A 15,577-nucleotide genomic window follows, 5' to 3' on the forward strand; every position below is an offset into this window, starting at 1 on the left:
TTATTCGTGGTTTCAATAGTAAAAACGATGGCGCTTTTCCAAAACCGCGAATAACATGTAAAAAAGTTATTCGCGGTTTTTCCATTTTCGTGCCTACTGGCTGCCCGCATCCACCACAAATATGGAGGGAGAAGTGTATATATATATAAATAATGTGAACTATGGGCCCATAACCTTTTATATATATAAATGTCCAGAATGATGTACGTTAGTATAAGTTTCCATGCACAAATACCGTGCTATGGGAATTGTGCTGCTATCTGGACTACACTTACTTTTTCCACTATTCTTTAAAGGAAGCCTCAGCCCCACCACTCCACTGCAAAATTGTTATTTTGTTGCGAGAAGATTTGTGTGGCTCTTCATCATTGGCCGTCCTTCTTATATAGTATTCTAAGGTGTTTTGTTTATATTTCCCATTCACAAAAGTGCTTCAATAAATAATTCAATAAATAGTGCTAAATGTTTCTATTTTGTAATGGTACTTAGCTTGCGTTATCCAACTTGAACACAGCCAAAAGCTCAGGAGTCTGACCCGACATGTTTCGCATAAAAATGCTTTGTCAAGGGTCCCCTGAGTGTGCTGCTGTCATCCGACTCCAAAAAAGTAAGAGAAAGACAAAGCATTTTTATGCGAAACATGTCGGGTCAGACTCCTGAGCTTTTGGCTGTGTTCAAGTTGGATAACGCAAGCTAAGTACCATTACAAAATAGAAACATTTAGCACTATTTATTGAATTATTTATTGAAGCACTTTTGTGAATGGGAAATATAAACAAAACACCTTAGAATACTATATAACAAGGACGGCCAATGATGAAGAGCCACACAAATCTTCTCGCAACAAAATAACAATTTTGCAGTGGAGTGGTGGGGCTGAGGCTTCCTTTAAGAATAGTGGAAAAAGTAAGTGTAGTCCAGATAGCAGCACAATTCCCATAGCACGGTATTTGTGCATGGAAACTTATATATATAAATAAGACATTTCTATTCCATTTTATGAGGATCCTTATATATCCTTATGCTTTCTTAAGTTTTATTGCACTGCATTTTAAATATATGTGTCCGGTTATTTTATACTTATTATGTTATACGTTATTTTATACATATTGTTGATATTTTTATATATGTTTTTTATGTGTTGTATATTTCCAATAGTGTCCCCTGAGGAAGGCGTCATCTATACGCTGAAACAGGGATCCTTGTTAGGACTAATTGTTTCTGAATAAAGATTGAATCATTGGTTGAAAAGACACCGCCTTTGCCTTTCTCGTTTGTCTACTCAAGAAGAAGACCAAGGACCAGGGGTGGGCCCCTTCACCACCCAACATCCTTTTAGATCAACTCCCATGGTACTCAGAAGCTGCCAGTGCTTGAAGCACAGGAGTCTTGTGGAGGACGAAGTAGATACTGGACATAAAGTGAAGGAAGCAAAATTATGAGATATTTGAAACTTGAAAAGAATTTAGCAAGGTACATGATGGTGCATCATTCATCATCTGGCACGTACTCATGTATATGAAGTCTATACCTCTGTATCATTTCTAATATTACATAAGCCGCAATGATTCCTAGTCGACATTTGTGGGATACAAGAATCAGTATGGTATATCCAGATGCATCTGTGGGTCTGACAAAATTGCTGAATTTATGTATTTGCTTATTGTATTTATTGCTCAGCTAATTGCACAAAGTACTTTAAGCCAGGAAAAACATGGTGAAATCAATACAATCAAACAGTTTCTTTTGCTTACCTTTGTACTGACAAGACATTTTGGATAAATCTCTGTCTCACCAGTTAATAGGATAAAAAAATACACTAGAGCTAATTTGATTTTTAAAAAAATAGCAGGTCTCCTTATATAATACTTTTACTAAACTGCAGTAAAATTTAACACTTAGGATTTTACTAAGCAGTAGTGGCAAATTTAACACTGCACCCACTGGGGACATTCCCACTATTTTTTTAAATTACAGGTTGTGCATTAACATTCAGATTAATGTGTGGTACATGTTCTCACACAGTTAACATGGAAGTGCTTTTTGGCAAATTCTATATAGTTCACCTAAAGTTAGCTGCCTACATCAGCACGTCTAGTACTACTCGAAAGGGTCCAGAGAAGAGCGACTAAAATGGTTAAGGGGCTGGAGGAGTTGCCGTACAATGAAAGGCTAGAGAAACTGGGCCTCTTCTCCCTTGAAAAGAGGAGACTGAGAGGGGACATGATCGAAACATTCAAGATATTGAAGGGAATTGACTTAGTAGAGAAAGAGAGATTGTTCACCCTCTCCAAGGTGAAGAGAATGAGAGGGCAGTCTCTGAAGTTAGAAGGGAAAAGATTCCGTACAAACGTACAAATGAAACTATAAATAACCTCTCGCACACAATGACAGAAATTGAAAAATGGACCACCAGCTTCAAACTAAAACTAAACGCAGAGAAAACAAAAGTCTTTTTGGCAAGCCCCAACAACAAAATAATGAAAACATCGTTAAAAATAAACGGCCATGAATATCCAATCGCCAAAACCATAAAAATACTGGGCATCACTCTAGATACTCACTTAACCATGACTGACCACACAAACCTACTGGTGAAGAAATGCTTTTACATGCTATGGAAGCTAAGGACTATTAAAAAATACTTTGACACAACATCATTCAGATTACTGGCGCAATCGCTGATCCTATCTACCCTAGATTACTGCAACATCGCCTACCTGGGTATCCCCAAAAAAACAGTACAAAAATTAAGATTAGTGCAAAACACTGCAGTTTGCTTGATCTTCGGACTGAGAAAAAAAGACCACATTAGCCCCTATTACAAGAAGTTACACTGGCTACCTGTGGAGGCGCGAATACTGTTCAAATTTGCTTGTATCTGCTTCAAACAAGTCTGGGGCCTAGTACCTTCCTACCTGCATAACAACATAAGCATTGCCTCTGCTGGGTCAGACCAGGGGTCCATCGTGCCCGGCAGTCCGCTCCCGCGGCGGCCCCCCAGGTCCATGACCTGGAAGTGTTCCCTACCTAACCTAAAATATCCATACCCTATTCGCTCAATGTCCTGTAAGGTAACTCTATCTGTAATCCCTGTAATCCCCTTCGCTTCCAGGAAGTCATCCAGTCCCTTTTTGAACCCCAGAATTGTACTCTGTCTTATCACCTCTCCGGGAAGCGCGTTCCAGGTGTCCACCACCCTCCAAGGTACAAACACACTTCACTCTACACAACCCCACACGGACAACCAGAAACAAAAACATCTTTGCATACCCAAAGATCACAGGCTGCAAATACAAATCCTTCCTAGACAGAACCTTCCTGTTCCAAACAAACAGACAGCAATCCTGGCTGGGAAACCCCATAAATAAAGCCAGACAGGCCTATAACACATTCCAAAAATCAATTAAAACTGTTCTATTTGGCAAATTCCTTGCTTAATCAGATCACCTCTCTCAGGTATTTTTTTTTTTCTCCCCCTTATAACCCCATTGTATTATGTAACATTTTTCTTCTCTCATGTATTCTTTCCCCATGCTTCTCCAATTCATGATGTAACTTCCTTCTTCTTGCATTTTGTAATTCGCTGATTGTCCAGCCTTCTTTCTATGTGAACCGCCTAGAAGTCAGTTTGACTATGGCGGTATAGAAAAATAAAGTTATTATTATGATGATTATGATTCACCCAGAAAGTGGTAGAAATCTGGAATGCTCTTCCAGAGGCTGTTATAGGGAATCAAGAAAAGGTTGGATTAGTTCCTGCTGGAACAGAACATACGCAGGTAAGGCTAGACTCAAATAGGGCAATGATCTTTGACCTAAGGGCTGCCGCGTGAGCGGACCCCTGGGCACGATGGACCACTGGTCTGATCCAGCAGTGGCAAATCTTATGTTCTTATGTAGGCGCTTAGTAGGTTGATAGGCTTAATTGGTGCTGATAATTGGCACTTAACATATCATAATTGCTGTTAATTGGACTTAATTGAAAGATAAGCACCTAACTCAAAAACCGTGATTCTAAAGTAGGTGCCGAGTCCAAAGCGCCTACCTAAAAATGAGCATAGTTAGGAGCGCATCATGAGCGTGTTTTTGAGTTAGGCGCCTCTTTTTGAATTAAACGCAGTATTTAGGTGAAGAAAACCCTGGCATAAATGTGATGCTAAGCATAATTCTATACAGTGATCATAACTTTTATAGAATCATACTTAGCACCGCACTAGTCGTTGCAGATTTTTTTGGGTGACCTATATATAGATCCGGGCCCTTAGTGCTTCCTATGTGTGCAAGAACTTTTTACATATGCAAATTGATTGTGCATGCATTAATACACAGGTATAACCCACATACAACTGATTTGCATACAGGAACTGAATGTGGGCTAATGCACATCTCTATTAACCTTAGTAAATAGGCTGCTTGAACAGAAGAACATAAGATTTGCCGCTGCTGGGTCAGACCAGTAGTCCATTGTGCCCAGCAGTCCTCTCACGCGGTGGCCCTTAGGTCAAAGACCAGTGCCCTATTTGAGTCTAGCCTTACTTGCGTATGTTCTCTTCCAGTAGGAACTTATCCAACCTTGTCTTGAATCCCTGAAGGGTGCTCTCCCCTATAACAGCCTCCGGGAGAGCGTTCCAGACCTCCACCACTTTCTGGGTGAAGAACTTCCTTAGGTTTGTACGGAATCTTTTCCCTTCTAGCTTTAGCTAGTGCCCTCTCGTCTTCTTCACCTGTGTACTCTTCTTGTGGGTATAACAATGTGGTGTTGGTTTTTTAATCCCCCTTTTACAAAACTGTGCAAGAGGTTTTTAGCACCAGCTGGCACGTTGAATGCCATGAACTACTCCAATGGTCATAGAGTTCTTATGAGCATCGGAGCAGCGCAGAGCATTCAGTGCATTGGCCGGTGCTATAAACCTCTTGTACGGTTTTGTAAAAAGGGAGGGGGGATGTCTGGCTAATGGGACCTATTGTTTGATTTGACTGCAATTGCTTTTCACTTTTCATCAGAAATTGCTTGCCCTAGGCCAGTGTTTCTCAGCCCAGTGCTGGAGTACCCCCTTGCCAATCGGGTTTTTAGGATTTGCATACACTGCCTCCATTATATGCAAATTTCTTTCATGCATATTCATGTTTCCTCTGTCTTAGGTTCCGAGAAATTAAAAACAAAAAAACCTTTTAATTTTCCTTTTTAATCTTGATTATACTTTTAAAATTTGTACCCTCCTTTTGTACTTACCTTTCATGTTCTCTTTACTAGGCCTAGTGTAGTTCTCCCCACTTCTCTTATGCATCAGTCTGCAATGTTCATATGTCTATTGTAGTTAATAACTAAGACCCTGTTTTTAATTGTAAATCGCTTTGAATTCACGATATTGCGATACATCAAATTTTAATATAACTTGGAACTTGGGGCTCCTTTTACTAAGCTGCGGTTGCATTTTTCGCATGGGCTGCAGATTAGCGTGCACTAACCCCCGTGCTACGCGGGGAACTATCGCCAGCTCAAGGGAAGCATTAGTGTCTAGTGCGTGCGCTAGTAAAAGGAGCCCTCGGTACTCCAGGACCAAGTTGAGAAACACTGCCCTAGGCAACCACTTACTATTTCTAATGTTCATGCCAGCCCCGTTTTTCAATATATTAGATTCAGAAGGTCAATTTAGAAGGATTAGGTGACATTCGCATACCAAGTAGTGGGTTTACAAGTGGCCCCGTGTGTCTAAGTAGAAATTTTAGAAAAGCTACAGTTTTGAAGTGAGTGCATTCTGAGCAGGATTTCATCGGGTCTGTAAGTATGTGTGGGTTTCCTGGTCTGCAACAGCAATATAAGCATACTTTAAAAAAATAAATACAGTAAAACCTTGGATTGCAAGAAACTTGGTTTGCAAGTGTTTTGCAAGACAAGCAAAACATTTTATTAAATTTTAACTTGATATCCAAGCAATGTTTTGCAATACAAGTACATACAGTATACACACATCACAACTGAGCCGATGATTCTCTCTCTGACGCTGCAAGAGTGTAGTGACTGTTCTAAACAAGCAAAGTTTTGCAATACGGGAAGAGTGTGGGGCAGTGGTTAAAGCTTCAGCCTCAGCACCCTGAGGATGTGTGTTTAAACCCATGCTGCTCCTTGTGACCCTGGACAAGTCACTTAATCCCCCCATTGCCCCAGGTACATTAGATAGACTGTGAGCCCATCGGGACAGACAGGGAAAATGCTTGAAGACCTGTTCTGAGCTCCCTTGGGAGAACGGTATAGAAAATTGAATAAATAAATAAACATATAGTATACAAGCGTCACATCCACCATAACTGAGCCGATAGTTCTCTCTCTGACGCTGCAAGTGTGGTTGCTTCTAAATGAGCAATGTCTTGCAATACGAATACATACAGTATACACGCGTCACACCATCACAACTGAGTCAATGGTTCTTCTCTCTCTGACGCTATAGGAGTGCAGTGAGCGAGGTCTTGCAATACAAGTACGTATAGTATACGCACATCACGTCATCACAACTAAGCCGATGGTTCTTCTCTCTCTGACACTGTGGGAGTGTAGTGACTGTTCTAAATGAGCGAGGTCTTGCAATACAAGTACGTATAGTATTTTGTATTAAAGTGTTTGGGTTGTGGAACGAATCGTCTGAGTTTCCACTATTTCTTATGGGGAAATTCGCTTTGATATTACAAGCAGGCTTCCGGAACGAATTATGCTCTGAGTCACGATACTGTAGGTCAACTAACTGCTCATTTTGGACTTAGGCACAGAAAGAGAGAATATGCTGTCCTCTTTCTTATCCAAACCACCTCACAAAGTTTAAAAACTAGATTTTTTTGGGGAGTGCAGCTCACTAATTGGTTCCCCCGGATGACCAGTTTTGTAAATAATAATAAGAACAATTTATTTATATACCACAAAACCGTGAAGTTCTATGCGGTTTACAGCATTTACAAATACATCGTGTAAAATACAATAGAACTGAAGAGAATTAAAAAGACACGCTCCATTGCAAGATTGCCCCATCAAAGAACAATGTGCAGTAATGCGCTATCTCATAAATAGGCCCCGTCAAAGTAGCATTGTTAATTTTCACTCAGTTTGTAAAAATGGCACACCACCTGTCAAAGGGCCAGTTTATAGGAGACTGAAAAATAAATCATGCCAAATATGCTTTGGTCTCTATGCCAGTTGCAGTGACCGGTATTTGTTATGTCTGTTGCCTAGTTAATTGCTATGTAAGAATAAAATGTCTTTTTCAATATATCTGCTAAATGTAGTTACCCTTGTATATATAGGTTCAAAATCAGCTGCTTAAAGATACTAGGGCAGTTAATTAAATGTTGGGACCCCCAGATGAAACTGCTGCTCTTCCTGGACATGTTTCTTTGAAAATATGAATGTTCCTTTGTACCTGCTGCCAAATAGATGTGTATTTCCTGTGGCCTTTTAAGTATTTTTTTTAAAATACTGTGCAAGTTGTGAACCTCCAGATTTGGACGACTCTTTTTCTACCAAGACAACCTATTCGGCCTCACCTGTAATCGACTCATTAAGCAAACACATTGGATCATTATAGAAGTCAAACTTCCAATAATTATATGCAACCCATAAAGGAGATGTGCATGTAAGTTCAGGAAAAAATCAGTCTGGAGTCAAAGTTAACACAGTGCATTTTTACTTATCAGTTTAATCAAAATTGTTCAGAGCCAGAATTGGAATGCACAGGCACTGGGCTCTTTGCTATTTTTAGTCTGCTGAAACCTGTGTTTCTTATGACATTTCCAAGCAGAGCCCATTGTAAGCATATTGCTATTTTTAAGTTATATAAAAGCACAGCATTTGGAAACACCAATAAAACAAAGAATAGTATATTATTCCTTTGCATTTAACGAGATTATAGGGGGACAACTTTTACTGTTCTATCTTCAGTATTTTTTTATTTCTAGACTACAAACTTAATCACACGAATTATATAACATTGTGAATGAACATTCAATTCTCCACTAGTGTGTGTTATAATAGGGCTCTGAATCACCCACACAGGAGAAGGTTGAAAAGGCCTGCTTTCAAGGGTGTAAAGATATTCATGCACAGGTTTTTTTAAATTATATTTTGTTTAAATTCTTAGGCGGCATCTCTGTGTGGTACTTACGGCAACTGTCTCAGCTGAAATAAATCATCCTCCATTGCAATGCTGCGTTTGGCGGTCCGATGCTCGATTCTCATTGCTGTTACATTGTGTTAAAGGGGGGAGCTGGCCTTTCAGGACCTTGGAGTGCTGGACAGCTCCCTACAGCTCGGGTAAACGCCGAGGCAGCAAAAATGCGCCCCCTGACAAGTGTCTTAAAAGCGGAACCGATTTCACGCCAGAAAAAGATATGGAAGCCAGTTCCTGTAGCCCAGTTGTAAGCCACTTTTTGATTGGTCTCTGTCGCAGGCTCTCAATTGGCCACTGCATATTTCCTTTTTAATTGGTCAATGTTTTATATATTTTTTGTGGTACTACATGTGGAAAAGGCATTCTAGCTGTGGTGTTTTATCATCTCTAAAGATTCATGGTTTAGTGTTGTTAGTTCCACATTTTTATGTTTTAATCTCTTCCTAGATGCTACGTACAGTAACCAATCCCATATCAATTTAATCAGAAACATGACAACTAAAACTCACGAAGCAGGAAAGCAAAAGCAGACTGAACTAATTTGATAATGCTGCGATTCGAATCCTGTATATGAGGGTGTTATGAGGGTGGTTTTTTTTGTTGTTTTTTTTTAAACAGTTTATTAAATGATAAAGACCAAACAGATCAAGTACAATAACATTTTTCCGGCTACAGAATACAATAACAAAACAACAACAGCAAACCACCCAACGGGCTCGGTAGAGTCCAGGTTGGGTTCTTAAACCCAGACTCGGCCAAGTTCCACCCAACAAGAGAAGCCACCCCACCCCTCCCCCCCCTACCGCCCCCCACCCCGTTAACCTACTGGCAACACAGGCACCACTGGCTTCCGCAACCGGTTGAGAACTTGGCTTTTAATCAGAGGGGAAAGAGTGTCCAAATAAGGCGCCCAAACGGACAATAAAAGCTTACTTCGAGGACGAGAAAACACATGAGCAGATGGAATTTATTGCGCCAATACCAAAAGGTGGGTGGGGAGTCCTGGAGCCAATGATTGAGAAAACATTTGTTTTAAAGATTTTTTTTGTACAAATTCAAAATGTTAATATCAGTTTAGCATATTTATATTTAAAGTAAAGCTCTGTATATTTTTGTTTTGTTAACTTACTGTATCTCAGGAGATTACAACTTTGGAAACACCTATTTAAAATTGGTTCTTTCTTCTTTGTATATTTTTTTTAAAGTACTGTCAATGACTGAACTCAAGGTATCTTGAGTATATGAAAGCCCGAGACCTTGTGTCAAAGGGCAAAAACGTAACACGGGGCTGGTGTGCCTCCGTGTCGATCGGCTTAGGGGGGTCAGGGGGGGCGGAGAAATCGGGTGCGGGCTGATTGGGCCTTCAAAGGCTGAGGGACAACTTTTAAATTGATTGGTCGGTGGGGGTTTTGCGTGGGAAGCGAGGGGATAAAGAGGAGCAGGCATTGGAGGACTCAGCCGTTTTGGGTCCTCCAGGAAAAATTTCTTCGACCTACCGCGTTTGTTTTGGTGGCGGTGCGGTCGTGGGGGCTGCGATGGCTGGCGCGAGACGGTCGGATGTGGCGGAGATCTCTTTTAGGGCCGGCGATTCCCTGCTTGAAGATCCCGACGAGCAGGTGGGTACTGTTGTTGAGGCGGCTCGTGGTAGGCCGGAGCGCAGATCCAAGCGTGATGCGCTTTCGGCCCTCGCGGTAGCTGGGATCGCGGGCCGCGTGGGTGGTCGGTCTTCGATGTCGGGGGCGGCTCAGCTTGCGGCGGGGCCGCGTGAAGCGGCTGGGAAAGCTAAATCTGGTGGGCGGGGCAAGTCGGGCGGGCGGCTTCCCGTTCGGCAAGAGAGCAGCAGCTCAGTGGCTTCTGTTTCTGTTCCCGGGGCTGGGGGTTTGGCTTCCGTTTCTTGTGCGGCTTCAGGGGATTTGCCTGCACCTTTAGTTCTTCCATTGCCTCCTGCCGGGAGCAGTGCGGCGGAGGTGCAGGCGGCTCTGGTTTCGGGCACAGAGGGGTCTGCTCGTGGAGAGGGGGGCCTGTTACAAGCGTCGCCCCTGCCTTCCACTTCCTGGGGCGCTGGTGCCTGGGGTACTGGGGCTGGGGGGCCTATGGGGTTGCCTTTCGGGTCCTTCCCGGGGGGTCCTGTGCAGCAGGGGTGGTGTTCTGGGCAGCCAGGCTGGGGGCCCGGTTGGTTCTCTCCTTACTGGGGTGGGGGGGTGCCTCTAGGATGGATGGGTGCTCCGTCGCCGAATGGGGCTGGGGGTGCTGGTTGGGGGGCGCCTGGGGTTGGTTTCCTGGGCTCTGTTCCTGGTTTCGGTTTTTCTTCACAGAGTCCGATGCCTGTGCAGGAGTCTCCTTGTGGTGTGAGTGACAGAGTTCCAGGACCTTCATCTGGCAGTGTCGGTGGAGCGGCGGAGCAGCAGCACAGCGAAAGAGCTTCGGTTGTTTCTGCGTCGGAGCCAGTGGCTGTTGGCGGGGGCGCTACTGGTACCTCGGCTGATGTGGTGGTTGCTGGTCGAGGCGTCACTGTCGTGGAGCGTCCGGCGGTGGCGTCCTTGGAGGTTGTTTCCGGTGGCATCTCCGTTCCTGTGGAGGGACCTCCTGTTTCGGGTAAGGCGGCACCTGCTGGGGTTGCTGGGGGTAAGACACGTACTAGGAAGGGTAAAGGGAAGCGTAGGCGCAGGCGTGCGTCCTCTTCATCGAGTCGGTCTTCGTCCTCGTCCTCCTCTTCTTCGTCGGCCTCTTCTTCTTCGGTTCCTGGGTCGGGGGAGGGGGCGGGTCTTGTCGGAAGTAGTAGCGTCCCCCCGCAGAGTGAGGGTCGGGGCGTGCCTGCGCTGGTGGCCCTGACGGAACTTTGGGAGCGGGTGCCGCGTGCTTTGCGGCGTAAGATTAGAAGGCGTTCTTGCGTTGATATTTTTCGCCTTATGGAAGGCAGGGTGCATCGGCGGGGTCGTAAGAAGTCGAAGCGGGAGGCAGGGGCTTTGAAGATTTTCCCAGTTGCCCGGTCCATTATCAATTGGATCCGTGCTTTTATGCGACTGGCCAGTGTTTGGGGGCGAGCTCATCCTAGTGATTATGGTTTGCTGTTGGCGTATGCTGACTCTGTGCTTGATGCGTACCAGCGCTTCGGTGGCTGGACGTGGTTAAATTATGATGAGGCTTTTAGGGATAAGATGGAGGAGAACTCTCATATGTCGTGGGGGACGCAGGATGTTAACCTGTGGCTTACGCATATGTCCTCCAAGTCTGGGCAGGCTTCTGGGAGTGGTGGGCGAGTGTCGGTGGGTGTTCCGGGCGGCGGGCGGCCCTTTCGGTCCGGGGCGGGGGCGGGATCGGGCGGGGGAGCGGTCAGTGACGTTTGTTGGAGATTCAACAAGTCTGGCTGCTCTTTCTCCGACTGCAGGTTCCGCCACGCGTGCTCCCAATGTGGGCAGCCACATTCCCTGCTTAAGTGCCCTAAGAAGCCGGCCGGGGTGCCCGCGGGGGCTGGTAAATAGGGGTAGTTCGGGTGTAGTTCCCACGCCTGTTTTGGTAGGCGCCCTGGTGCCGTGGCTGCGTCGTTACCGGCCTGTGCGCGTAGCTGCTCTGTTGGAGCGTGGGTTTTCAGTTGGTTTCGAGATTCCGTTTCAGGGAGAGTTGTCGGGGGCGCGGTCGCGCAATGCGTCGTCTGTTGTTCATTTGAGTGCGGTGGTCCAGAGGAAATTGGATGAGGAATTGCGGCTGGGGCGGATTGCTGGTCCCTTCCGGGATCGACCATTTCCGGTCATGATGGTTTCCCCACTGGCCATCGTCCCTAAGAAGGACCGTGGCAAGTTCCGCCTCATTCACAATTTATCCCGTCCGGTGGGGTTTTCCGTTAATGATGGTATTCCGCGGGATCTGTGTACTGTGCGGTATTCCTCGGTGGACTGCGCATTGCGGCTCGTTCTCAGGGCTGGTCGCGGTGCACTGCTGGCGAAGGTGGACATTCAGTCGGCCTTCAGGTTGTTGCCTGTGCATCCTCACTCTTACCCTTTGTTAGGGTTTCGTTTCGGTGGGGCTTACTTTTACGATCGTTGTCTTCCGATGGGTTGTTCTATCTCGTGTGCCTATTTCGAGATGTTCAGCACGTTCCTTCATTGGGTGGTGGTTCAGCGTTCAGGGTTGGACGCTGTGGTACACTATCTGGATGATTTTTTGTTTGTTGGTCCTGGGGATTCGGATGACTGCGGGCGTCTTAAAGGAAGTTTTGAAGCGATGGCCGCTGAATTTGGTATACCACTAGCGCTCGACAAGTCTGAAGGCCCGGTTACGTCCCTGGTTTTTCTGGGGATTGAATTGGATTCTGTTGCGTTGGTGACTCGCTTGCCTGTGGCTAAGGTCCGGCAGTTGCTCGATCTTATTGGGCGTGTCTTAGCTGCTCCAAAGACTACTTTGCATGTGGTTCAGTCCTTGATTGGCTCACTTAATTTTGCTTGCCGGGTTTTGCCCATGGGTCGCGCTTTTTCACGTCGGTTGGCTGCTTCCACGGCTGGGGTCCGGGACAAGCGCCATTTTTTGCGTCTGTCGGCTGGGGTTCGGGCGGATCTTCGCATGTGGGCTAGTTTTTTGCAGGATTTTAACGGGTGCCTGCCCATGCAGGCGCCGGAGATTGCTAATGGGGACTTAGAGCTCTTTTCTGACGCAGCAGGAGGGGTGGGTTTTGGCCTTTACTTTCAGGGCGCCTGGTGTGCTGAGCGGTGGCCTCCGGCTTGGGTGGCTCGGGGTATCACGCGTAACATCACGCTTTTGGAGTTGTTCCCCTTGGTTGTTGCCTTTGAGCTGTGGCCCGATAAATTGAGGGATAGGCGTGTGATGTTCTGGTGCGATAACTTGGGGGTGGTGGAGGTGGTTAACCGTCAGACGGCGCACTGTCTGTCGGTGAACGTGCTGGTTAGGGCGTTGGTCTTGCGCTGTCTGCGTCTTAACGTGTTCCTCAGGGCTCGGCATGTTCCCGGTTGTCAGAATGGCATTGCTGATGCTCTCTCTCGTTTCCATTTTCCGCAGTTTCGTCGGCTGGCGCCAGAGGCTCACGAGGAAGGTTCAGTGATGCCGGAGCATTTGTGGAACCTGGTCGAGAAGGAGTGTGGGAAATGCTCCGCCTGTCGGTAGCGCCTGCTACCTGGTCGCACTATTCCACGGGGTTTCGGGTGGTTTCTGCCTTTTTGTTCAGCAGGGGTTGGGTTCCGGGGGATGTGGCCGAGTCCTTTCTTGAGGATTTCGTGCTGGATTCAAGCAGAGCGGGGGTCTCAAAACGGGTGGTGCAGGGACGGTTGGCGGGATTTGCCTTTTTCTGTCGGGCGTTGGGCTGGAATTGTCCTTCTTCGGGTTTCATTGTCCGACGGTTGCTTCGTGCTATGGGGAGGGTTGTACCTGCTAGGCCGGATTCTCGTTTGCCTATTCATCATGATTTGCTCATTCAGCTTCTGTCGGTTCTGCCTGACTTGGCCCACTCCCCTTACGAGTCCGCTCTTTTTCAGGCGGCTTTTTCCCTGGCCTTTTTCGGGGCTTTGCGAGTGGGGGAGTTGTTGGTCAGCGCTTCCGACAGGGCGAGAGGGCGCGGGTTGTTAGTTCATCACGTGTTGTTGGGTGACAGCGAGGTTCGGATTTGTGTGGCTAGTTCTAAGACGGATCAGGCCGGTCGGGGCCAGTGGTTGGTCCTTCACCAGGTTGTGGGTTGTGTTTCTTGCCCTGTGGCTCGTCTGTCCGAGTATTTGTCGGTTCGAGTGGCGGTTTCTTCTGAATTTTTTGTTCACGCGGACGGGGCTCCTCTCTCCCGGTTTCAGTTTTTAGCTGTGCTACGTTTGGCATTGGTGCGTTGCGGAGAGGAGCCCCGGAGCTACGGCACGCACTCCTTTCGGATTGGTGCTGCCACCTGTGCTAGTGCGGCAGGTATGTCGGAAGCGGGCATTCGACGGTTGGGTCGCTGGGTGTCTGGGGCCTTCCGCGGGTACATTAGACCTTCTGGGGCATCTCGGGGGCGTGGGGGCAGTTCGATGGGTTTGTAATTGTTGGGGGGTAACAGGGGATTGTTTTGCTTTGTTCTGTTTTGTGCTGTTTGTGCCAATTTGTTTTGCTTTGCAGGTGCTGGTCGGAGCAGATACGTGTGGATTATCGGCCATTCTTTTGTACATTGGGCTGGCGAGCGGGCTTTGGTGCGCCCTGGAGGTCGTCATCTGGGACTTGGCCATCTGGGTGTAAGGGTATCTTGGTGGGGTCAGCGCGGCATGAGATGGCATCAGCTCCTCCCCTTTTTGTCGCATTTGCGGTCTTGCCCTCGGCCTCCGGTTGTGCTCATTATCCATTTGGGGGGTAATGATGTTGATTCACTGTCGGCCAGACAGTTAGTCAACGTTATTAAGGATGATTTGCGAGTTCTGTTTGCTTGGTTTCCGGGTACACGTCTTTTATGGTCGGATGTTATTCCGCGCCCGCGGTGTCTTGCGTCTCGGCGGTGGACCCGGGGTTTGGCGAAGTTCAACCGGCAGGTTGGGAAGTGGGTGGAGTCTCAGGGCGGTACACAGTTGTTGCACGGGTGGGTTGAGGTAGGTTGTGGCGGTCTTTTTCATACCGATGGGGTGCATTTGTCTGACATTGGTTGGGATTTGCTTTTAGACGATTTCGCGGTGGGTTGTGAGCGTGTGCTAGGTTTGGGTTAGCCGCTGCTCGGTTGTTGGGGGGGTGGCCTGTGGGGACCTCAGGCCTGTGGCGGATCTCCCGAGCTACTAGGTCATTGGGGCTCATCGGGTGATGAGCGGTGGGCCGGCAGGGTGCCGTGCCTGGTGGGTCAGGTGACCCGGATAAAGGGGCATGAGGGTCATGCCACCCCTCTGACCCTTGTTGAAGTGGCAGGGTCGAGGGCACTGAATGTTTGTTTTCGTAGCTCGGGAGGAGCTGTTGAACTTATTGTTAATTAAAGTTGATATGGAAATATAATATGTTAATTTATTATTAATAAACTGAGCTGCGGCTAATTACCAAAATTTAGAGTTGGTGTTTTGTTGTTTATTAAACGGGAATGGTAATGGGGTGGGTGGAGGGATCTAGGGATTGGGTCATGAGGACAAAGGAGCCCATCCAGATCCCGTTGTTAATAAAACGGCCCTATTGCTACCTTAGGGCTGCACCCTCATTTATGGAATTGGCAATGATGCCATTACAAACTGCCAGTGACTTCTTTCCAAAATCACAGTTTTCTATAATAAGTGATTACAGCCTCATTTAATATATATCCTCTATAATAAAACCCTAAGCGCGCATGCACACTTAGGAGGCCGTGATCCCTGCCACCATGATGTGTGCTTCCGTGCCGTGTTCCATTTGCGGCACGTGCGTGGCGGTGGAGCCTGTGGCAGTTTGATTTGCGGCGGTAAGAGGAGCATTGCCATCACCGACGTCGCTTCCAGCCTAGGGCA

The 15,577-nt window shown here is 46.7% G+C and overlaps 2 protein-coding genes across 2 annotated transcripts in view; one reads left to right on the forward strand and one right to left on the reverse strand.

Moving 5' to 3' along the window:
- SVOP (SV2 related protein) overlaps window positions 1-542 on the reverse strand; it is an 81,859-nt gene extending 81,317 nt beyond the window's left edge. The window contains exon 1 of the mRNA XM_033956002.1: window positions 505-542. Within this exon, the coding sequence (XP_033811893.1) occupies window positions 505-542 (38 nt within the window). The remainder of the gene's footprint in view (window positions 1-504) is intronic.
- Window positions 543-10,431: 9,889 nt separating this feature from the next.
- Window positions 10,432-15,185, forward strand: LOC117364649. The gene is made up of 2 exons (XM_033954077.1): window positions 10,432-10,754; window positions 13,170-15,185. Exons 1-2 carry the CDS (start codon window positions 10,481-10,483, stop codon window positions 14,168-14,170), a joined length of 1,275 nt encoding a protein of 424 aa, XP_033809968.1. The 5' UTR covers window positions 10,432-10,480; the 3' UTR covers window positions 14,171-15,185.
- The last annotated feature ends 392 nt before the right edge of the window (window positions 15,186-15,577 follow it).

This window comes from Geotrypetes seraphini, chromosome 8, assembly GCF_902459505.1.
Source record: "Geotrypetes seraphini chromosome 8, aGeoSer1.1, whole genome shotgun sequence".
Taxonomy (NCBI): domain Eukaryota; kingdom Metazoa; phylum Chordata; class Amphibia; order Gymnophiona; family Dermophiidae; genus Geotrypetes; species Geotrypetes seraphini.